Here is a 23,833-nt window from a genome sequence, read left to right on the forward strand (position 1 = left end):
TACAGAGTAATGGAGAAATAGATGGAGATGCATGCAGTAGAATTAGGGCTGGATGGATGAAGTGGAAAGAAGCGAGTGGTGTGTTGTGTGACAGAAAAATTCCAATGAAGCTGACGGGATAATTCTACAAGAGAGCCATAAGACCGGCTATGATGTACGGAGCTGAATGTTGGGCAGTGAAGAAGAAAGAGAAACAACGAATGCATGTGGCGGAAATGAGAATGCTTAGATGGATGAGTGGAGTGACAAAGAAGGATAAAATTAGAAATGAATATATTAGGGGAAGTCTAGGTGTGGCACCAATTGATGCCAAAATGAGAGAGCATAAGTTAAGACGGTTTGGTCACGTTCAACGTCGAGACGTTAATCACCCAATACGAAGAATAGCTGAAGTGCAGATTCCTGGAAAGAGTAGGAGAGGAAGACCAAAGAAGACCTGGGGGGAGACGATAAGGCAGGACATGTTGGACGCGGAACCCAGGTGTTCAGCGAAAAATATACGTTAATCTCGCAGACCGACGTAAAATTGTGTCGCTTCCAAGAGATCGGGAAGAATGAAAAATTCTCTTGACAATCTCGTTGGCATATGCTATGCGTGTATTTATTGTCGCAGTTACCCGGTTACCTGTTTTCTGGTATACCTAGAAACACTGCTGGTCTCGGTCTTCGGTACTGGTGCGAACTCCAAGCTTAAGATTGCTCATTTGTTTTGCTTGAATACGCCCTATTTGTCACGTGCACGCAACCGTTTCTCGCCCAAAAATGACGCACTATTTTTATTGTGTTTTAAGTTCCAGTTGATAGGTAAGTAATTTAGGTTAGTTTATTTAATATTTAACAGCAAGTTCAAATAAAAATAAGGTTACTTAGAGCTAACAACAACGATGAATATTGTTAATTTACTTTTGTAACTAATCACCTTTTTAAAATAAGATTTGTTTCGCATTGCAGCAATGGACAAATTCCTTATTAAAAGAAAACGTAGTTCTGACGATGCACAAGATATAAACTATGGAGCAAGTACCAGTACCTCTGTGGAGGGACAGCTTCCCATTTCCCAACCAACCAAAAAAGTTAATCGCCGCCAATCTTATTTCTAAAAGCAAAGTATATTTTCAAAGATTGTTGAACATGCAAGAAAAGCAAGTAAGAAGTTTTGAAAAAATTGTTAAAATTTCTGACAAGGCACAATTAGCTTTTTATAAAATGGCTGAATTAAAGCTATAAGGATGAAACCGCATACTATTGCTTAATCTTTGGTATTTTCAAACCTTCACAAACATAAAAACAAAGAAACGTGAAAGACTTGGGAATATTGATGAAGAAATGAGGGTAGCGCTATCGCATATTAGACCGGACATTGCTAAAATTTGCAAAAGTCATCAGGCTCAAGTATCGCACTAAATTTGTGTAATTTTTATGTTATTATGTTAGTTATGCCCATACATCTAATTGTAAAATAAAATGTAATAAAATGTATTTACTAATCTACATATTTTTTGTTAATTTCTATTTTTAGAATATGTTTTTATTCTTATATTTTGTTTTTGCATGTATTTGCAGTTAAAGAACTAGTCCAGAGAAATAAGGTTTTTCTCGTGACACATCCCCCTCCAGGCCGAAACCAAATTTTTTGAGTAGTATGGACATCTATATTATTAACCTATATGTTTCCTGCAGCCGATTTTGATGATATGCATAGTTATAAACAAATGAAGATCGAAAAACGGTAAATTATCGCTTTTTTCGTCTATTACCAAAACGTTAAGCACTTTAAACAAATTTGAGAGTAAGAAACTCATAAATCGTACAAAAAACTTCAATATGTCATTCTCTGAATATGTCCAACCTTATTGGTTGCTTAGAAAATTGCAAAATAAATCATAAATATTGAGTTTTTATAAATATTCGTAACTTAGGTAAAAATTAACTTAGAATCTTCTTATTACGCGGAATGCCGAGACTTCTTGTACTTAAATTATATTTTAAATTTCAAAGCAATTGGTCAAATAGTTTAAAAGTTATTTAATTTATTTTTCCCAAATTCATTTTTTTTGCAACACTATAAGTCAGAAAATTATGAGGTTACAATAATACTTCGGACAGTTTATGAAAGAAGAACATTTATACTATTACCTTAATTAAAAATAAATGACAAAAAATAATTTTAAACAGTGTAAAATTATTTTGCAAAAACATGTCCATTTTTTGCTTACTTATAAACAATTAGAATAACTTTTTAACCGTTACCCGTAGAAAAATTATTTTTTCATATTTAGAAAGACTGAATTTTTATACACATTTAGAAAGAAAAACAACTGTTCTAGGACATTTAGGGACAAAGTTAGCCCCCCCATTTTTTTAATTCACATGTTTTTGCATAATTATTTTGCAATATCTATAATTATTTTTTGTCATTTTTTTTAAAATTAAATTAATACTGTAAATTTTCTTCTTTCATAAACTATCCAAAATATTACTGTAACTTCATCATTTTCTGACTTACAGTGTTGCAAAAAAAATTAATTTTGGATAAACAAATTAAATAACTTTTAAACTATTTGACCAATTGCTTTGGAATTAAGGGTGTAATTTAAGCACCATAAGTCTCAGCATTCCATGTAATAAGAAGGTTCTAAGTTAATTTTTACATAAGTTATGAATATTTATAAAAACTCAAAATTTATGATTTATTTGGCAATTTTCTAAGTAACCAATAAGGTTAGACATATTCAGCGAACACCATATTGAAGTTTTTTATACGGTTTATGAGTTTATTACTCTCAAATTTGTTTAAAATGCCCAATTTTTTAGTAAGAGACGAAAAAAGCGAAAATTTACCGTTTTTTGATCTTCATTTGTTTATAACTATGTATATCATCAAAATCGGCTGCAGGAAACATATAGGTTATTATTATAGATGACCATATTACTCGAAAAATTTGGTTTCAGCCTGGAGGGGGATGTGTCACCAACACGATATTTTTTTTCCTTATTTCTCTGAACTAAACGTGTTTTATTTACATTTGTATTTACATTTTCACCCCTTATTTAGTCTTTCCTATAAAATGACACAATGGTGTTCCGCGATTTTTCAAAATTTGTCAAGTGTTCCCCAGCTTTGAAAAGGTTAAGAACCACTGCCTTAGAGGGAGTAAGAGCCGTATGACTAAATCTGGATATTGATAATAATAATAATAATAATACAATACTTTAGGCAGGCTATATGATATACAGAACATCCTGATATTTATATTTTATGAATCTTAAGAATATGGTTATCAATAATGTATGTATTGTTTTTAAACATAAAATTTGCAATTACAAATTACAAATTACAATTACAAATGGCTAAGTGATTATCTTAGTGATAGGAAGCAGATAGTACGTTTTGATGGGGCATTATCCTCTGAACATTATATCAATGTTGGGGTACCACAAGGCAGCGTATTGGGGCCTCTCTTATTTATATTGTATCTAAATGACATAGACCTATATGTAGAAAGTGAATTTATTACTCTTTTTGCGGATGATACTTTTGTAGCTTGTAGTGATATTAACCTTGAAGTAGCGATTCAAAAAATGAATAATACATTAGAAAAAATGGCTAAATACTTGGCATCAAATAAATTAAAATTAAATATTTCCAAAACTAAAGCAATGATCTTTACAACAAAATACAAATATAGCCAATTAAATACGGATAACATTCTGCTACAAGTAAAAAATGAAAAGATTGATATTGTAAGATGTGTTAAATATTTGGGGTTTCAAATTGACAGTTGTTTGAATTTTGATCATCATTTTGATTATATTGTCCGTAAAATAACGAAAAAACTATATTTTTTTAGCCGAATATCACAAAATATATCGACTCAAGCTAAAATTACAGTTTTTAATTCAATTATTCAGCCACATTTTGAGTACTGCGCAACTATATTGTATATGTTTAATTTAAATAAACTCAATCAACTACAAAAACTACAAAATCGTGGCATGAGAATTATATTGAAAACAAATCGACTTACACCTGTATCATATATGCTACAGGCTTTAAGTTGGTTCACAATTGAAGAGAAACTGTATTATTATACAATGATTTTGGTTTATAAAATACTTAATAATGTAGCTCCAGATTACTTTAAGCAGTTTATAGTGTACAATAAAAATGTGCATGATTATTCTACAAGGAATATGGGGAATATTTACATAGCAAAAACAAATTATAGAATGACGATGAATTCATTAGTATTCAGGGGTTTTAATGAGTTTAACGCTCTACCAGGTGAATTAAAAAAATACAATGTCACTAAAATCTTTTAAAACCAAACTTAAGCTGTATATTAGAAACAAGTGATGTAATACTTTATTATGTTAATTTTATGGGTGGGTATTGTATGGTATTATATGTTGTAAATTTATTTAAAGTTTGTTTAATTTCATTTGATGTTGCTTAGTTATATTTGATTTTTGAAAATGATTTGTAATATCTATTCTCTACATTTATTGTATATTAGGGTAACCTATTTAAATGAATAAATATCTATCTATTAAATTTTGTACAACAACAATAACTACATATAACAAAATGTATAACATAAATATTTATTATAACCAAAAAAATAATACGACATATACTACCAAGCACAAAAAGATTTTGATTTTATTATAATATATGTGTTCATCAAAATGGGATGATTGTATATTTCTTTGCAAGAGTAATACACAAAAATTACACATACCTTAATAGTCCATTCTTTCACGGTTTTTCCTCTAAATTTTAAAGAACCGCTTGGATTGACATGAAATTTGGCATACGTATAGCTTACATATCAAAGAAAAAAAGTGATATGGTGCCGATGTGTGCTTTTGCCCTGGGGGTGACTTTCACCCCCTCTTGTGGGTGAAAAAATATATATCCAAAATAAGTCCGGAAATGAGTAAACTGACTAATTTTAAGTCACTTTTGTTCTGTAGAGCTTTTTCGCCAAGTCAACACTTTTCGAGTTATTTGCGAGTGAATATCTTCATTTTTCAACAAAATAACCACATTTTTAGACGGTTTTTCGCAAATAACTGAAAAAGTAAGTATTTTATCGAAAAAAACGTTCTTCGCAAAAATATAGCCTATAAAAAAGTAAAAAAAATAGTGTACGCGTTAGGTCTCTGGATCCCGCAGAACCCGAGTTATAGTCAATGAAAAATAGATTCATGTTAACCAAATTTCAAATAGAATATTTCGACGTAGAATATCCAAAAAACTAAGCACTTTTTGGGGAAAACCCATTTTAACTTTTTTAAAGTGTTTAAAAAAAGCTTTATTTTTGTTTTTACAAAAAGTTTCTAGCATTAAATTTAAGCAAGTTACGCTCAAAATAAAGTTGGTCCCTGTTGTTTTTGCAAAAAAAAAATCGGGAAGACCACCCCCTAATTAGCAACTTAAATAAAATTAATCGTTACCGCTCCACAAATGATTTTACTTATGTTGTGTTTATATGATCTGTAAGTCTCATCGATTCAAAGTGCTTATTTTTGAAAAAATTGGGTTTCAAAGTAAAATTTTTAAAAATTTAAATTTTGAAAAATATGCTTTTTTCTCAAAATAACTTAAAAATTGTTAGAGATACCAAAAATCTCGAAAAACAATAAAAGTCAGATTTGCTTTTCAGAATATCATGTATTTTCTGGTTTTTCTGTTAGACGAAAATTGATTAAGATTTGGTGTTTCTAAATTTGCATACATTCGTGATCAGTGACTCGTTCAACCCCTTTTAACTACAGCCCTTTCAATAATAAGGACTTTGAACCGATGAAACTTACAGATCATATAAACAATATATACACGAGTCAAGAAACTTGTGAAGTGGTAACGATTAAGTTCATTTAAGATACTAATTAGGGGGAGATTTTCTCGATTTTTTTACCAAAACCCAAAGGGACTAACTTTATTTTGAGCGTAACTTGTTTAATTTTGATGCTAGAAATTTTTTTTATAAAACAAAAATGAAGCTTTTTTTAAACACTTTAAATAAATTGTAATGAGTTTTCCCCGAAATGTGCATCATTTTTGGTTATTTCACGTTAAATTATTCCATCTGGAATTTGACGAATATGAACCTATTTTTCATTAGCTATAACTCTGCGTCTACTAGGTGTAGAAACGTGATAAATACACCATTTTTTTAAATTTTTACAGGCTATATTTTTGCTATGAATATTTTTTCGACAAAATACTTACTATTTGAGTTATTTGCGAAAAACCGTCTAAAAGCGTGGTTATTTTGTTGAAAAAATGAACATGTTCACTGCCAAATCACTCGAAAAGTATTGACTTAGTGAAAAACCTCTATAGAACAAAAGTTGCTTAAAATTAGCCAGTTTATCCATTTCCTGACTTTATTTGGACGAACATTTTTTCACCTCCAAGAGGGGGTGAGAACCACCCCCAGGGCAAAAGCACATATCGGCACAATATCACTTTTTTTGTTTGACTTGTTAGCTATGTGTATGCCAAATTTCATGTCAATCCAAACGGTTCTTTAAAATTTAGAGGTTTTGCAATATTTTACCGTTAAAGAACGGACTATAAACTACTTGAGAATAATTATATCACTTTTTATAATAGTCTGACTCTCAGGAGATAGCTCCGATAAATTTTCCCATTTGTTGTCTTTACTTGGAGAACTATCTGAAGTCGGTGTATCACTGGACAATTCAGGAGTTCTAACTTTGATCGTATCATCAGCAGAGTTTTTAAATTCTGTGTTTATAGAAATTGGGTCGTTATAAGCAGTTACTTGATTACTTAGATTGTCTGTCACTAAGGTATTAGTTTGAGGGACTTGAAGACTATTCATCTGACAGGTACATTTTGAAGTATCTGAGTGTGCTTCAACAACACAAGTAGAATTTTGAGTTCTACCAGAAAAATATTCAGTCTTTTTTAAATCCTCCTGAAATACCTTCGACGTCGTCTTAAACTTTTGGCCCTGCTTTAAGTTGATGACTTCTTCCTTTCTGCAAACACCACTATGAACATGACCAGCAGAAGTTTGGCTCCGTTCATATGGAGATCTTCTGTAACTTGATTGATTTCTATTGTACAAGGCTTTACATTTTTTTGCGTATAAAAGCTTGTCTACTGCTTGAAAAAAATTGTTATTGCACAAAGTGAGTACTGTGTGAATCGTAGCTGGGTGTGTTTCTAAAAAATAGGTGCAGATAAATATTTCAATTAAGAGGTAATACGAGTAGACCTAAATCCCGCGTACCAAAAAAAAGTTGATTAATAGCAAGCTGAAAATTTGTTAATAGCTTAACGGTATCTATTCGGACAAATTTTGATGTATGGGAATACTGGAACAGGGGAAGTTTTATTTGTGCAATAGGTTAAAAATTTTGGAACGTCAGACTACGAAAACGTTCCATGTATTTTATCGGGAGAACTTCAAATTGATTTGCTACCATTTCATTAAACTCTCATGCAAAAATCAGAGTGGCGTTTATCACCAACTGAGCATTTTAATGAGTGGAACACGACGAGCATGTCAAATGACACGAATCATGTTGATTAGTAATACCAGTCTGATTTTTGCACGAGAGTTAAACGAAAGGGTAACAAATCAATTAAATGTTCTGTCTGACAAAATACATGGGACGTTTTCGTAATCTGAAGTTCCAAATTTTTAAACTGATCCACAATTAAAACTTTCCCTGTTGCAGTGTTCCCGTACATCAAAGTTGGTCCGACTAGACACAGTTAAGCTATTAACAAATTTTCAACTTGCTATTAATCTTAATCAACTTTTTTTGGTATGCGGGATCTAGGTCTATAATACTATTTGTATTTAGTCAAAAATATTAACACAATTGTGAAATGAAGTTTGTTTTTACCTGGAAAAAGTTGCATCAATCTCAGAAAGTAAAAAAACTGAGTCGACGATTGTTGTATTGTAGGAGTTGCTTTATTCTTATTATTGCAGCTTGTTGACGGTTCTGTGTGATTTCTGCTAGAAGCATTCGGATATGGTTGCGCACTGTTCCACGGGCAAGTAAGAGGTTGGTTATTGAAGAGGGTCTGATATTTTTTAGTTGCCGGTTTTTCAGTTGGGGGTTGCATTTAATCATAAAAATGGATTCACTGTTGTACATTGACAGAATCAGCAATTTTTGACTGATTTACAAATTAATCTTTGACAGTACTACGATAAAGCTATATCTAAGCAAAATTATATATATTCAAAGACGAGACTTAGGTTATGTATGTAGTATATACCAGCCTAATAATGATAATATCGGGTGTCCACTTATATTTTCCCCCATTTTAACTGCCTATAACTTATAAACGGCTCAAGATAGAAATATGCGGTTTTCGCTGAGATGTTTTATTTTAGGAAGAGTTTTGTCTGAATAGACTGAATTTTTTATATCGCTTTCAAATACAAAAAGAAAAATGGCGGATTTTTGAAAAAAAAGTTGTTGACTTTTTTTAATGGAACACCCAGTATATTTTTTTGAAAATTGAAAGAAAGGTCATTCACCTATCCAGCGACATAAAGTTTTTCAAAATCGGTTGTCAAATCACTGAGTAATTAATTTTTAAAATGAGAGGTGCAACGTGGATATCACATACCTAAATAACATAACTAAGCAAATTGATATTATGTTATGTGATTTCCACATTGCATCTCTCATTTTAAAAATTAATTTCTCAGTCATTTGACCACCGATTTTAAAAAAATTTATATCGTTGGATAGGGAAATGACCGTTTTTGAAGCTTTTAGGTAAATGACCATTTTTTGTCGATTTTAAATAAAAAATGGCGGATTTTTGGAAAAAAAAGTTGTTACCTTTTTTTATTCAAACACCCAGTATATTTTTTTGTAGCTGGAAATAACGGTCATTTACGTATCCAGCAATATTAAATTTTTTAAAATCGGTTGTCAAATGACTGAGCAAATAATTTTTAAAATGAAAGATGCAATGTGGAAATCACATAACATAATATCATTTTGCTTAATTATGTTATTTATGTATGTGATATCCACGTTGCACCGCTCATTTTAAAAATTAATTACTCAGTGATTTGAAAACCGATTTTGAAAAACTTTATATCGCTGGATAAGTGAATGACCTTTCTTTCAATTTATAAAAAAATATACTGGGTGTTCCATTAAAAAAAAGTCAACAACGTTTTTTTAAAAAATCCGCCATTTTTCTTTTCCTATTTGAAAGCGATATAAAAAATTCAATCCATTCAGACAAAACTTTTACTAAAATAAAACATTTCAGCGAAAACCGCATATTTCTATCTTAAGCCGTTTAGAAGTTATAGGCAGTTAAAATGAGGGAAAATATAAGTGGACACCCGGTATAATGACAAACTTGGTACCCAACCAGAAGATCAGTATTGGTGATAAAGAAATAGAACTCGTAGATAAGTATAAATTCCTAAGGCTTGAAATTATGAATGGTAGAGATAACCAGACTCATGGACTGAAGAGAAGAACTGGTCTAGGATTGAGCGGGATATGGAAAACAGAGAAACTTGTAAAAGTGAGCTGCTCACATGCTTAAAAAGAAAAATAATTAATTGATCACTCCTCCCAATATTGACATACGGAGCAGAAATACTGACCTTATCAAAAGCCTTGGTTACACACCAATACAATAATTTTATTGGTGTATTAATTATTAACTTTGACAAGCGGATCAAATGAAATACTAGGACCGAAAATGGGAAAAGCAAAAAAATGGTTTGAGGGCGATTGCCTGAAATCCACAAACAAAACATAGGTAGAAGAGACATACTACAAAACTCCTCGCACAAAAACAGTGAAAGGTATAAGTAGACCAGAATAGGGACAAAAAAATTTAAGTAGAGAAAAAAGGAGTACCAACAACAAATTATCAGAGATATAGAAGAAAATTGGAAGAACAACCACTTCAGACCATTGTTCAAAGGAGTTTTGCAGATGAACACCGAGTACCAAGCAAGAACAGGAAACTTCCTTCAAAACGACAGCGTACAGCTTATTACTGATGACAAGTAAATCCTAAAAACTTGGAGGGAATACTTCAATCAACTGTTAAACGACTAATTTAGCAGAAATACTTCAAACATATGAGTGCATACAACTGAAATAGAAGACCAAGAGCTGATATACGAAAAAGTATCCTACGAAATTCAAAAACTTTAAGGCACCAGGTAGCGATGGTATACCCATAGCGTGCTCAAATAATGGAGAAAAAGGGTCAAATAGATCTATATACACGTTAATTCAAGGCATTTGGCGGAAAGAAAAATGCCAGATGAATAGAAAAAATGGATTATTGTACCAATCCACAAAAAAGGAAACAAAAAGTGATGTATTAACTGCCAGGATAAATAAATATCCTAAATACCACCTAAAAATTCCTTGGAAATATACTAGAAGGAATCAAAACATGCCTAGAAAAAATATTTGGGGATTATTAATCAAATTTTGCTTTTTCTAATGAGCGTATTTGTATAAACTGTTACAAGTTTTACTGAAACTCCATTCCATACTCAAGTGACTTTTTGAAGAAGGCCTAATTAAAGTTTAATCAATTTATATTCAATGGTTTAATTGAAATCTTATCTAATTATTCGCAATCTTCAGTGTGACCCTTTTACTGTCTCCCTTCTAGAGAAAATCTTATAAACAAATTTTGATAATTTATACAGGACAGGAATTATCTCAAATTTAATTTTAAGTTTCTTATAGAGCCATATATATTCCTCAGGCTATTTAATTTGTTTCTATATGAAGTATGGTGCAAATGAAAGGAATAAATTCTTTATTTCGTAAACCGGCAACTTTAAGGAAAAATTCCTATACCTGTAGGATGTTAAAAATATATAATACGAAAAAAAACGAGAAACTAAATGTTGATGAAGAAATTTAAACTCGTATAGAAATAGAAATTGCAAGAGGAGCATTTATGAAACATAGATCTTTATTATGCTATTCTCATCTCAACTTACAACTAAAAAACAAGTTCTTAAAATGTTATACATATTTATGTATCCTGTATTTCGATATGGATGTGAAACCTGGATCCTAAAGGTTAATAAGATGAACAAATAGGAAGTCAGTGTCAGACAAATAACGACATATGAATAAAAAACAAGACCCGACACAGCCCCAACACAAATACTATTGGAAACTGAAGAGATGAGAGCACTGAGAAGAAAAACATGAAATACGCGGAGAGATCGAAATATTAGTAAAGACATTACAAGAAAATGTAAAGGACAGTGTATAAACGAATCGACACTAAATAAAAAAGAAAGTGTGTGTACTTTGTATGCACGTAAGAAGTTATACTTATATTATAATATAATCTAACTTCATATTATGATTTCAACAAAATCGATATACCTATCCACTTTAAATAGTTTTTTTTGTATTGTATTTAAATATTAAACTAATTTTAGAAAGAACAAAAAGAATACCAAAAATTAAAAAAGAAAAAAAAACGATATGACTTTGCCAGGATTTGAACAGGGGACCTCTCGGTCCCTAGGCGAACGCTCTACCGATCAGCTACCACGGCTTTTGTATTCAGTGGATTATTTCTCGGACATAATTACAATCTCGGTGACAGACCAGCACTATATTGAGCGCTGGTCTGCTCTTCCTGTTCTAAGTGAAAAATAAGACGGTTTTGCCTTCGCATTGCAACTGAATAAAAATGGAATTTTTATTTTATTTTTATATTGGTCTTTACTCCTTTGAGTAACTAGGTCCATTTTCCGTTGGAATTTACCAGATGAACAGACGGGGTCGTGAATTGTAAATTTTTTGAATTCCCTCTTGTCTTCTTCGCTTCAGCATCCATCTGTCTTGCAATTTTTAGAAGCCATGGAGGTGTTAGCAGGGAAATGGACCAATAAGTTTTCAATTAACCCTTAACTGTAGCAGTAGCGTAACTGGTCCGGCGTCGTCTGCGAAACTACTCTTTTCAAGAAAGCAAAACATCACTCGAAAATAATTTTTTTATTAAGAATAAATGTTACAAACATACCTTGATATGTTTATATAAAAGTGAACGTATTAGATTTGGGCATTATTTTTGTTAAGAAAAAAATATTAAAATAAAACTGAAATCCGCACAAATATTTGTGAAAAAATACATAGTTTTGTAAAGTAAATAAAAAAAATATAAAAAACAACATGAAAAAAATGTATTGCTAGGATAGATGTTCAAACTGCACACTAAACAAAAAACTAGGTAAAATAAAAATCGATCAACAATGTTTGTTTCCAGCATCAGTCAAACTTTACCTATTTTATATGCAATTTTTACATAGGTAGTGGTTTTATACATCCCAAACAAACAGGCTTTTTGCAACTCAAGCACAGGTATTTTGTCATCCTGCGCTTTCTACAAGGACATAAACTGCAAATCTTGCGCTTTTTCTAAAATAAGAACATCCCTCTTGCTCTTCTTGAACTCCAAGTATGAACACAAAAAAGTGACACAAACGGTCCGTCGTCGTCTGAGGAACTACTCTCAACCTAACTGTTGCGATAACTTTTTAGGAACTGAGAGAAACTTGTCTCAAATACACCCACTTGTCAAGCTCCAATAGTTTAAGCCGGGTCCAGACACGTGTAGCGTGTAATGTAAGATTACGTGTAATTTAGCATCAACAGTGTGGACGTCACACGAACGTCCATACGAATCGTTTAACGAATCTTGGTTTCCACTCAGTTGCTACGAACAGCCGAATAGGGATGCCGCATGCCGTGACAGCAGGTTTAGGTACCGCTTTTATAATTTGTATATATTTACTAACTGAAGACCGGAAATAACGTTTGGTGCGTTAATGGCGGAAAACTGCTTTGTATCAGAAAAGATCTAGTTTACTTGAGGAACTAAAATCTCAGCAAATGAGTGGCCAATATTAAATCTTTACCCGGATGCCGCTTACTGATTTTGAATATTTATTAACATAGGTAGCTAAAATATTAAGACAAGATACTGTCATGAAATCTAAAATTTCACAAGATAGACTGGCACTAACATTAAGATTTTTGACAAGAGATTCATATTCTTCTTCTCCTTGTTCCTATCCGTTTCGGGTGAAAGAAATCATATTGGCAATCATAACCTTGCTCGCTGCGGTTCGAAACAGTTCCTTGAGGTTTTATTTAACCATGTTCTCAAATTCCTCAGACATGATATTCTCCTTCTACCGGGTCCTCGCTTACCTTTGACTTTACTTTGCAATATGGACTGCAGCAGGGAGTAACGGTGCTGATTTCTCATAACGTGTCCCAGATACTGTAATCTATAAAGCCACATCTCAAATGCTTTAAGTTTTTTAATAGTGGTGTCTGTAAGCGTCCATGCCTCCGCCCCGTATAATAATACAGCGAAAACGTAACATCTCAAATGTCTCATTTTTGTATTTAAGGATATGTTGTGGCTTTTGAAGATGGAGCTCATTTCGTTAAACACCGTTCTTGCCTTTCCTATGCGGCACTTTATTTCCTGTACATTTGTACATTGCTCCACTGCTCATTTATAATAGTTCTCAGGTAGCAATACTGTTTTATAGCCTTCGTGCCAATCCAAAATAATACTATAACTGGGATATTCTAATAACCGATCATTGGTGGCTAGTAGAAATAAAAATGTACTAAATATAATTATAATATTGATAATAGTACATACGATGTACATACTATATATGTACATACATACATACAATATATTTATATGGTTTTAAGCCTTTTTATGTCAATGCTACGGCAATGTAACATATTTTATTAAAAAACCAAATTACGTTTTCTGTGCACGCATCTATTAATAGACATTAAATGCATGCGATATGTAGATATGAAGCATTTTATGTAGGTACATAATATTTTCCTATTAAAATACATACAGCAGAATAAGTTATTTACTCTCGAAAAAAATTTTTGGATCCCAAATACCGGGGTTTTGTTGGTATAAGCAGGTAGATTCGTCAAGCGATTGCTCGCCACACGTGCAAACGGTACAACTTTCACGAACGCCGTCCAAACGAGTGCTGCGAGCGCCTTTGTGTTCACGAAAAAACCGACTGCCGCCGGGTCCCGGCGAGCTCCAGCGCGAATGGTACATGTAATGCTCGCAGTGCCGTCCAAACGTAGAATTCGCGCTTCATTAAGCCGGGTCCAGACACGTGTAACGTGTAATGTAAGATTACGTGTAATTTAGCATTAACAGTGTGGACGTCGCACGAACGTCCACACGAATCGTTTAGCGAATCTTGGTTTCCACTCAAGTTCTACGAACAGACGAATAAGGGAGGTCGTGACAGTAGGTAGTTTTTAATACTGCTTTTATTTTTATGTACATATTTACTAAGTGAAGACTAAATTTTTGGATCCCAAATACCGGGGTTTTGTTGGTATAAGCAGGTAGATTCGTCAAGCGATTGCTCGCCACACGTGCAAACGGTACAACTTTCACGAACGCCGTCCAAACGAGTACTGCGAGCGCCTTTTTGTTCATGGAAAAAACCGACTCCCGATGGGTCCCGGCGAGCTCCAGCGCGAATGGTACATGTAATGCTCGTAGTGCCGTCCAAAAGCAGAATTCGCGTTTCATTACACGTTACGTTACGCATTACATTACACGTGTCTGGACCCGGCTTTAAGGATTAGATAGAACGACTTGCCTGTGGGCGGTGCCAATTTCCAATAAAAAATAATCAAAATTATTGAATCGTCTGTCAGACGACGCCGGACCAGTTAAGGGTTAAAAATGTTTTAATAATATTTTTAATATTTTTCAATATTATTAATGTTTCTATTAGGTTCAAAACTTACTTTGCATTTTTTTTTCATAATTTGCGCTGCGAATTAAAATAAATTGCTGTTACTGTTACTCACTTTCGAATTTCGTAACGAATTTCCATAAAACTCCAGGACACGACGTGCATAGTGGGATAACGGGTACCAGGTACCTCTTACAGCTTCGTCGACCCGATATTCTTGTTTAGCGATCGCAAAACCACCCGAGTATGAAAATTGAACTCATTTCAATTTTTATTTGTCCCTCATGCCAAGTGATCAACAATTTTCCTGAAACTCTCTTGAATCGAATGCAAAAGATTTCATAAAAATAAGTCTTACTTTAAAAAAGTTAGAGGTGTAATGCTTTATTTCCTCGCCTATTAGTAGTCTATTATTATAGACCAGGGCGCATCTGTAAAAATATTTGGATGTTGAGCGGTGACTCATATTTTTTGCAGAAATTGCTTGAAAATAACTTCTTCTTCTTCTTCTTCTTCTTTTATATAGGCAGTACTGCCTGTTTTTCTTCAACGGTGCCTTTCATTCTGCCCCTAAGTTGTCATTCCATCTTTTCCTTGGGCGTCCTATACTTCTCCTGCCTAACGGTGGCTTGTCCCTGGCTATTCTTAATATCCTTGATTCAGACATCCTGCTTATGTGCTCATTCCACTCTTCTTTTCTGTTCTTTACCCAGGTATTTATATTGTCTACTCCACATATGCGTCTGATTTCCTCACTTCTTACCCTATCCTGTAGTCCTTTTCCAGCAATCCTTCTTAAGATCTTCATTTCGTTGGTTTCCAGATGTCTTCGTGTTTTGCTTGTATCTGGTTTTGTTTCGGCCGTGTAAGTCATAACTGGCCTAATAACTGACTTATATATTCGGGTCTTTGTTTCCAATCTTAGGTGTTTGTTTTTCCAAATTGTGTCGTTTAGGCATCCGGCCGTGCTACTGGCTTTAATTATTTGGTCTTTTACCTCTTCTTCGATATTGTTGTCGGCTGATAGATTAATTCCCAGATATTTGAAAGTCATTACTTGTTGTATAATTTGATTGTCTAACTCCAATTTGCATCTTATTGGTTCTTTGGCAATTACTAAGCTTTTTGTTTTTTGGAATGATATTTTCATATTCATTTCTTTTGCGTTAATGTTGAACTCGTGCAATAATCTTTGTAGGTCGTCTTCGCACTCTGCTACTAACACGGTGTCATCAGCGTAACAGAGTATTTTTATCTATCTATTGCCCATTTTGTACCCTCTTTTTTTCTTCACTTGTTTTATTATTGCACCCAATATTATGTTAAACAGTAGAGGGCTTAGTGAATCTCCTTGCCGGATCCCTGTGTTTGTTTCTATGGGTTCTGTTATTATTCCATTGACTTTCATCTCTATTTTATTTCTTACATATATGTTTTCTATCAGTTTTATGATATCCAGTGGTAAATTTTTCTCATATAGAAGGTGTATCACATCTTTTAATTTTTTTTTTTTTTTTATTTACAATTTGCTTCAACCACAAGGGTTATTAGCAATGAACTGTATTTACATCAAATTACAAAATTTAGGTATATTAAATTTGGTTAATGAGTCCTATAGTACGTAAAAAATTAAGAGTCTTACATGAATTACTTTCACTTAAACAATCTTTAATTGTAGTTGGTAACTGTTGATGTTGCCGTTCTATAACGTAGAGGGGACAGTCTATTATTATATGTTGCACTGTTAGTTCACTATCACACACATAACACATCGGGGGGGCTTCCTTCTTTAATAAAAAGTCGTGGGTGATCTTCGTATGACCAAGTCGCAATCTGGACATGAGCACTTGGTCTCTTCTCTTTGTAGGATGTTTCGACGGTGATATACTTTGTTTGATCGTTCTTAATGTAGAGTTTGATTCGTTCCAATTTGTTTGCCATTTTGTCATGATCTTGTTTTTAAAATATTGCTTTAGATCAGTATGAACGCAAGTAGTTATGATGTCTGTTAAGGGATTCTCACTCGCATTTTTTGCTAATGTGTCAGCTTTATCATTTCCACTTATCTCGCAATGTGATGGTACCCAGAGGAACTGAACTAATCTTTGATTTTGTTGGCATATCAAGAGTTCCGCCTTAATTAAGAGGAGGATAGGATGTTTGGGGTATACCCGCCTCAAGGCCGTTAATGCACTTAGGGAATCGCTAATGATTATTGAGAATTTGATGTCATGTGTGTTAACAAACTTTAATGACTGGAGGATAGCAAAGAGTTCAGCTGAGAATATGGAGGTTTGGGGAGGGAGCTGGTAGGAACTGTTATAGTTATCTGTTGTGAAAGCCGCTCCTACTCCATTTGCAGATCTGGATGCATCGGTATAAATATGGATGTGATCATTAAAACCATTTAATATCTCTAATAATCTCTGATTGAAGATTTTTGCTGGTGTGTCACCTTTCTTGAATGCAGATAGGTTTGTATTACAAGCAGGGAGAGCAATTGTCCATGGTAATATGTGTTGGCTGACTTTAAAAGTATTGTAAGTGTGTGGAATTATTGTGTCTAAGCTCTGTAACGTTGCTCTCACTCGATGATAAAACGGAGGATCCAATCTTTTCCCACAATTAAATGTCGATGGAAATCTATCTGTAAATGTGTTTTTATAAACAGGTACATGTGGGTTAGTTGATACTCTTAAGGCATACATGAGGCTAAGGTATTCTCTCCTGAGTTGAAGGGATGGTTCGCCTGATTCAACATACATACACTCAACTGAGCTTGTGTAGTGTGCTCCCAGTGCAATTCTAATTGCTGAATTATGAACTGTGTCTAGCACTTTCAATAGTGAACCTTTGGCTGAGTTGTAGGCAACAGCAGCATAATCTAGTTTTGAACGAATTAGGGTTTTGTATACAGTCATAAGAGTTTGGAAATCGGCACCCCATTGTTTATGAGAGATACTTTTCATTAAGTTAAGGCCGTTTTGAACTGACAGACGGAGAGAGTGGATGTGGTCTTGCCAAGATAGTCGGCTATCCAGTTTTACTCCCAAGAAGTTGATCGATTCTGAATACTTTATTGGTAAATTTTTTAGGAAGAGTTTCGGTGGATTTACTTGTTTCTTTGGAGTTTTACTGAAGATCATTGCTTTCGTTTTAGTGGGTGAAAATTCTAGGCCAGTAGTATTCGACCAATTCTCTAGTTTGTAAATGGCTTGCTGTATATGGGTCGTCATTGTTGATATATTTTTACCACGACAGAATATAACAAGATCATCAGCAAATAGACGGGCTTTGACTAATGGGCTAAGTGACTTAGCGATGTCATTGATGGCAATAAGGAAAAGTGCAACACTAAGAGTAGACCCTTGAGGAATACCGTTTAATTGGATTTTAGAGTCTGAAAGAAAGTTGTCTATTCGAACTTTGAAGTTTCGCCTATATAAAAAATTATTAATAAACTTGATAATATTTCCTTTAATCGACCAACTTGACAGGATTCTTATGATATCTGATCTCCAGATTGTATCATATGCACGCGTTATATCAAAAAATACAGCCAGACATTCTTGACCACATCCAAATGACTCATGAATTACAGATTCAATATCCACTATGTTGTCTAATGTAGATCTGGACTTTCTAAATCCACTTTGTATAGGGCTAACTAGCTGTCGATCTTCTAGGTACCACATTAGTCGGTTGCTTGCCATTTTTTCAAGTACTTTGCACATATTAGATGTTAGGGAGATTGGTCGGTAAGACTCTGGGTCCGATTTATTCTTGCCCTGTTTAAGAACTGGTACAATAATGGAATCGTACCAATCAATGGGGAAAACATTATTTGTCCAAATGAAATTATAAAGATCCAAAAGATATTGTTTTCCTTCCGTTGGCATAGCTTTTAAAAATGTCGTAGGGATGTTGTCAGGCCCTGGGCTAGTGTCTTTAACTTTGTTTAAAGTTTCTAACAGTTCATCCATCGTAAATATGGCATTTAGAGGTAAATTATTGTGGTCATCAAGATTTATACATGCATTATTAAATTTATTTTTATGGGCTAGGAAACTTGTAGATAGATTTTCGTCACTGCTATGTTGTTGGTATACGTTTGCTAGTACGGAGGCTATTTCTTGCTTAGTTGAATAAATATGGTTATGATGTTCTAGGTAATGAATGGTGTTAAATGATTTTTTCCCGTACATTCTGCTTATCATTTGCCAAACCTCAGAAGTCGGGGTAGATGAATTTAAAGATGATACATAATTTTCCCAGGCTTCTCTCTTACTCTTCTTTAAGGTGTATCTACAATACGCCTTTAATCTTTTGAATTCTAGCTGGTTATTTAAAGTTGGGTGCCTTCTTAATTTATAAAACGCCTTTTTTGATTCTTTAATTGCTGCTTCGCAGTGGGAATTCCACCACGGGACTGGAGCACGTTTTTTTGGAAATTTTGAATAACCTATGGACTCGTGAGCTATTGACGTTAAAAACTGTACGAGATGGAGTACTTTGGAGTTAATATCAATGTCTGTATCAAAGGGCTGAACCAACTGAGAAATTTTTTGTGAAATTAAAGAGGAATATAGAGACCAATCTGCATTTTTCAGACACCATTTATTGGATGGAATTGATGAGGAGATATGGTTATTGTTCGTAATTAGGATAGGAAAATGATCGCTTCCATGCAAATGGGATGTCACATCCCACGACAGAGTTGGTTGTAAGACAGGGTCACAGAGGGATAAATCTATTGGGGATCCATTGCCGGTGGAAATATTGAACCTTGTGATTCTTCCATCGTTAAGGATATTCATATTAGAATCTGTAACAATTTGTTCGATTTTACGTCCCAAGGAATCTGTTTTTTTACCTCCCCAAAGTATATTGTGGGCATTAAAATCGCCTAATATAATACGCGGTTCTGGAATTTGATTGAAGAGTTCAGTTATTTCTTTTATGGACGGGTCTAAGTTCGGAGGAAAATAAATATTACATATATTGACTTTGTGGGGGCCTTTTATAGATACTGCTGTTGCCTCCAACTCAGTTCTTAAACGTATTACTTCGGTATTAAATGAGTTATGGACATATATTACTACTCCCCCACTAGCATGGCTAGCAGTTATTCTGTTCTTATAGTACGGAGTATAGTTTCTTAAATTATGACAGTTATCTTCTTTGAAGTGGGTTTCTTGTAGGCATATTACAGATGGTTTAAACTTAGCTATAATTAATTTAAGTTCTTCTAAATGGGTGTAATACCCATTTAGGTTCCATTGCAGTATACAGTTGAATGTTGTTTTAAATTTCAGCAGAGGCGTCGCTGCTGTATTCACTGTGATCAGTAGAGAAAGCGGATAATAATAGCTGTTTATTAATCTTAGTTTTTAATCTTGTACAGCGACTTTTCAGATACTTGGGAGTTAATGCTGGATGGATTTTAGTTAAAAAATTGAGTAGTCCTTCGATATCTTCTGTATACGTTTTTGCAATGCTGAGAGGATCTGCAGAGCCGTATGCATCTTCAAAGAAATCAATTAGTTCTTCCTGGGTTAAATATCCGTTGTCAGAATTATCTTGGAAAAAAGAACTAGTGCATTTAATAAGATCTTCTGCTAAAGTCTTATTATCTTCAGGAATAGTTTTTGCTTTCTTAGATTTACGCAGAGGTTCTTTAAATGGGTTCTGGTCTACTGATGTTGAAGGAGACGTTATTTCTGACACCGCTCGTTTAGACGATTGAGTGTCAGAGGGTGTAGGAGGTTGATTTTGGCTGTGATTATTCATTTCAACATTATCTGGCTGGATAGGTGTTTGAATGGGATTTGAATCAAATAGAGAAGTATTGGTTGTTTCTTTTGATTGTGGACTGGTGGATTGTTGCGAAGATTGTGAAGGATGGATAGTTGGCTGAGCATCTGTTATGATAGGGTGGGAATTTTGGATATAATTTGGTTGAGCAGTAGGTGATGAATTTTCGATAGATGTTTGAGTGTTTGTATTTTTTTTGCACTGAGAGGCTAGATGACCTTGTTCTTTACAAATGTAGCAAGACTGTTTTTCAAGTGAAAAATAAATTCGATAATTGATTTGTTCATAGTTAATTAATATAGACTCAGGAATATTTTCCAGATTTTTAGGAGAAATGTAAGTATAGCGTCGGAAACTCAAGATATGCTTAAATAAAGAGTTAGTTGTACCTATTCTTAGAAAATCCAATGGAGTTATTTGATGAATTGCAAAATTTTGTAGTTGAGTCTCTATAATACTGTGAGGTATTGATGGGGGGACATTAGAAATTATCAGTTTTTCGCTTGGTGTGACTAACTTCCTGGCTTGGATACGTTCCTGATTGATTACTATTGTTCCATTATCTGTTCTTAAAAATTCGGTGACTGTTTCTTCAGTAGTAAAATATACGCAAATACGATCATTTACAATCCTGGAAATGGCGAGAATTTTATTGGGATCGACTTTAGTTGCTATGGCATTTAAATAATCTTCAATTTTTGTATTTGGAAGTGAATTGAATAAAATGGCTTGGTTTTTGCTTGCGAATTTTTTGTTAGGTTGAGTCAGAGCGGTTGAATATAATTTTGATTGATTGGATAGATTAATGACATCTTGAGAATTTTGAAGTTCAGAAGATCTCTCCTCTGAAATTTCCTGCATATTGGGCCTATGTTGCCTGATTACGGCCCTTGTGCTTGGACAGGTTCATTAGTAATTAAGCTACTTAATTACCTCGTTACTGGTATTTATAACCGTTGTTTACTGTTTGTTGATTAAAAAATAGTAATAAAGATGATCTAACTTACAGTTTGATCCCAAAATCGGATTAAGCACTATATAATACACTATTATACCAACTTTGATAATTTTCTAACAAGTAAAACCACCTTAATTTTGATAAAAACTAAGAGCTAATCGGAAACACTGTTTACTAGTTAAGAAACCAGTTTCGAAACCCACATCTTTTAATTGGATTCTATCAAACGCTTTCTCTAGGTCTATGAAACAGAAAAAGGCTGGTTTGTTATATTCTAATGATTTCTCCGCTATTTGCCTTATCACAAAAACTGCATCGTTACATGATCTTCCACTTCTAAATCCTTGTTGTTCATCCGATATATTTATGCACGCCATTATTTTCTCCATAAGTATTTTTGCTGTGAGTTTCAGTAAATTTCAGTGCTCAGTAAATTTATCCCTCTATAGTTACTGGGGTCTGCCCTATCACCTTTCTTAAATAACGCTATCATTTGAGTGGTTCTCCATTCTTCTGTATTTCTTCCTGTATTTATTATTTTACTTATAAGGATATTCAGTTCTTTGTGAAGTCTATCTCCTCCGTACTTTAAAAGTTCATTAGCTATTCCATCTTTCCCGGGAGCTTTTCGATTTTTCATCTTTTTTAAGGCGTTCTTTATATCTTCCTCTTTAATTTCTGTTTTCTCATCCGATTCTAATCGTGGTGTTTCCAGTTCTTTGTGATTAGCTGTTTGATAAAGGTTTTTTAGGTAAGTTGTCCATGTATTTGTATCAATATATTTTACTTCTATCAATTCCTTCATCTCTGCTCTTTGACCTCTTATCATTTTCCACATTTCCCTTTGCATCCCATAAAAGTCGTGCTCCATCTCTTTTGAAAATGCTTCCTAATGTTCTGTTTTCTTCCTTCTTACTATTGAGTTTAATTCATTTCGTACTCTTTTATATTCTTCATATGTTTGTCTCGTTCTTTTGGACTTGTATTCTAGGTAGATTTTCTTTTTTTCTTGGCATTTATTTTTATTTCTTCACAGAACCATGGAGTTCTCCTTTTCTTTCGTATATGTTTACTTATCTTACGTTCTCCAAGTGCTTCCGTTGCTGCCATTTTGATATTATCTCTTATTATTATCTTATAGCTGCTATTTTGATATATTGAAAATAACTTACATAATAATATTTGAGTTATCCTCCCACTCAAAAAGGTCCGGAACATTGTTTAAATAATCAAAATGTCAAAAAATGAAGGAAAAATTCGATTTTTTTCTTGGTTATTTGATTATAACTTTAAAAGTATTCATTTTCTAAAAAAGTTGCACCGACATAAAAATTGCGTAACTATATTTCCTATAATATAGGATTAACTAAAAATTTTAAAGCCTTGTTGCAGAATTGCAATAATTTCGAAAAAAAAAACATAAAAAAACAAGTATTCGCATTTTACATTTTTCAACCATGCTACACTTAGGACCTTGATATTTCACCAAGAAAAACTTTATATGGTAAAACATTACTGAAAATTTCATTAAGATCGGTTTAATAGATTTTGCAAAATAAATTTTGCAATCCAGCTTTCGCAAAAAAATTCATTTTTTCAAAATATTGCAGCACTAAAAATAAAGCAGACAGCAAGTTGAAATTTTTTTTTACATATAAAAGAATACTTTACTTTCACTTGCAATTTGCAAAATTAAAATCGATTAACTACCACGCGTCGGGATTTTTTTTAAATAAACATTAATTTTTGGTGCTACGCGCAGGACAGCGGATACGTTTGCTCTGATTGGGCATTCCAATGACCTTTGATATTGATTGATAAATTTTAATTTTTAGTACATTTCAAAATAAATAAATAAATTTCCTTAGTGCAAAATAAAAACACATACTGTGTCCTTTGAAATAATACTTTTTTTAGCAAAAATTTTCTTTGTTCATATATTTTAACTTAGACAATAAAAGTGTAGTATTTTTAAACATATACAATTGTTTAAACAATTTTTCACAAACAATAATCAAATTAGTTTGATTTTTGTGAAATTAAAATATGAACATAAAACAAAATATAGAGTAAGAAAATAATATATTAGATAAAGATTGGAAGAAATTTTGGTTGAAATAAACTTGTTTGAATCGAAAACCGCTGTCCTGCGCGTAGCACCAAAAATTAAGGTTTATTTTAAAAAAATTCCTGACGCCGTGGTAGTTAACCGATTTTAAATTTGCAAATTGCAGATGAAACGTACAGTATTCTTCTATTTTAA

The 23,833-nt window shown here is 33.1% G+C and overlaps 2 protein-coding genes across 3 annotated transcripts in view; both read right to left on the minus strand.

Moving 5' to 3' along the window:
* Positions 1-23,833, minus strand: part of LOC126887310 (uncharacterized) — a 137,546-nt gene that overhangs the window by 31,775 nt on the left and 81,938 nt on the right. The window lies entirely within an intron of this gene.
* On the minus strand, positions 6,021-8,176 carry LOC126887311 (uncharacterized). Its single transcript, XM_050654742.1, has 2 exons — positions 7,894-8,176; positions 6,021-7,204 (listed from the first exon to the last, which is right to left on the minus strand). Exons 1-2 carry the CDS (start codon positions 8,117-8,119, stop codon positions 6,591-6,593), a joined length of 840 nt encoding a protein of 279 aa, XP_050510699.1. The 5' UTR covers positions 8,120-8,176; the 3' UTR covers positions 6,021-6,590.

Source organism: Diabrotica virgifera, chromosome 6, assembly GCF_917563875.1.
Source record: "Diabrotica virgifera virgifera chromosome 6, PGI_DIABVI_V3a".
Taxonomy (NCBI): Eukaryota; Metazoa; Arthropoda; class Insecta; order Coleoptera; family Chrysomelidae; genus Diabrotica; species Diabrotica virgifera.

What these genes read in the sequence shown, in the direction of transcription:
- LOC126887311 (XM_050654742.1), bottom strand. Translation starts at nt 8,119, where the DNA reads ATGCAACCCCCAACTGAAAAACCGGCAACTAAAAAATATCAGACCCTC. An exon ending in ATTGATGCAACTTTTTCCAG is followed by an intron (nt 7,205 to 7,893) that starts GTAAAAACAAAC and finishes CCTATTTTTTAG; the next exon opens with AAACACACCCAGCTACGATT.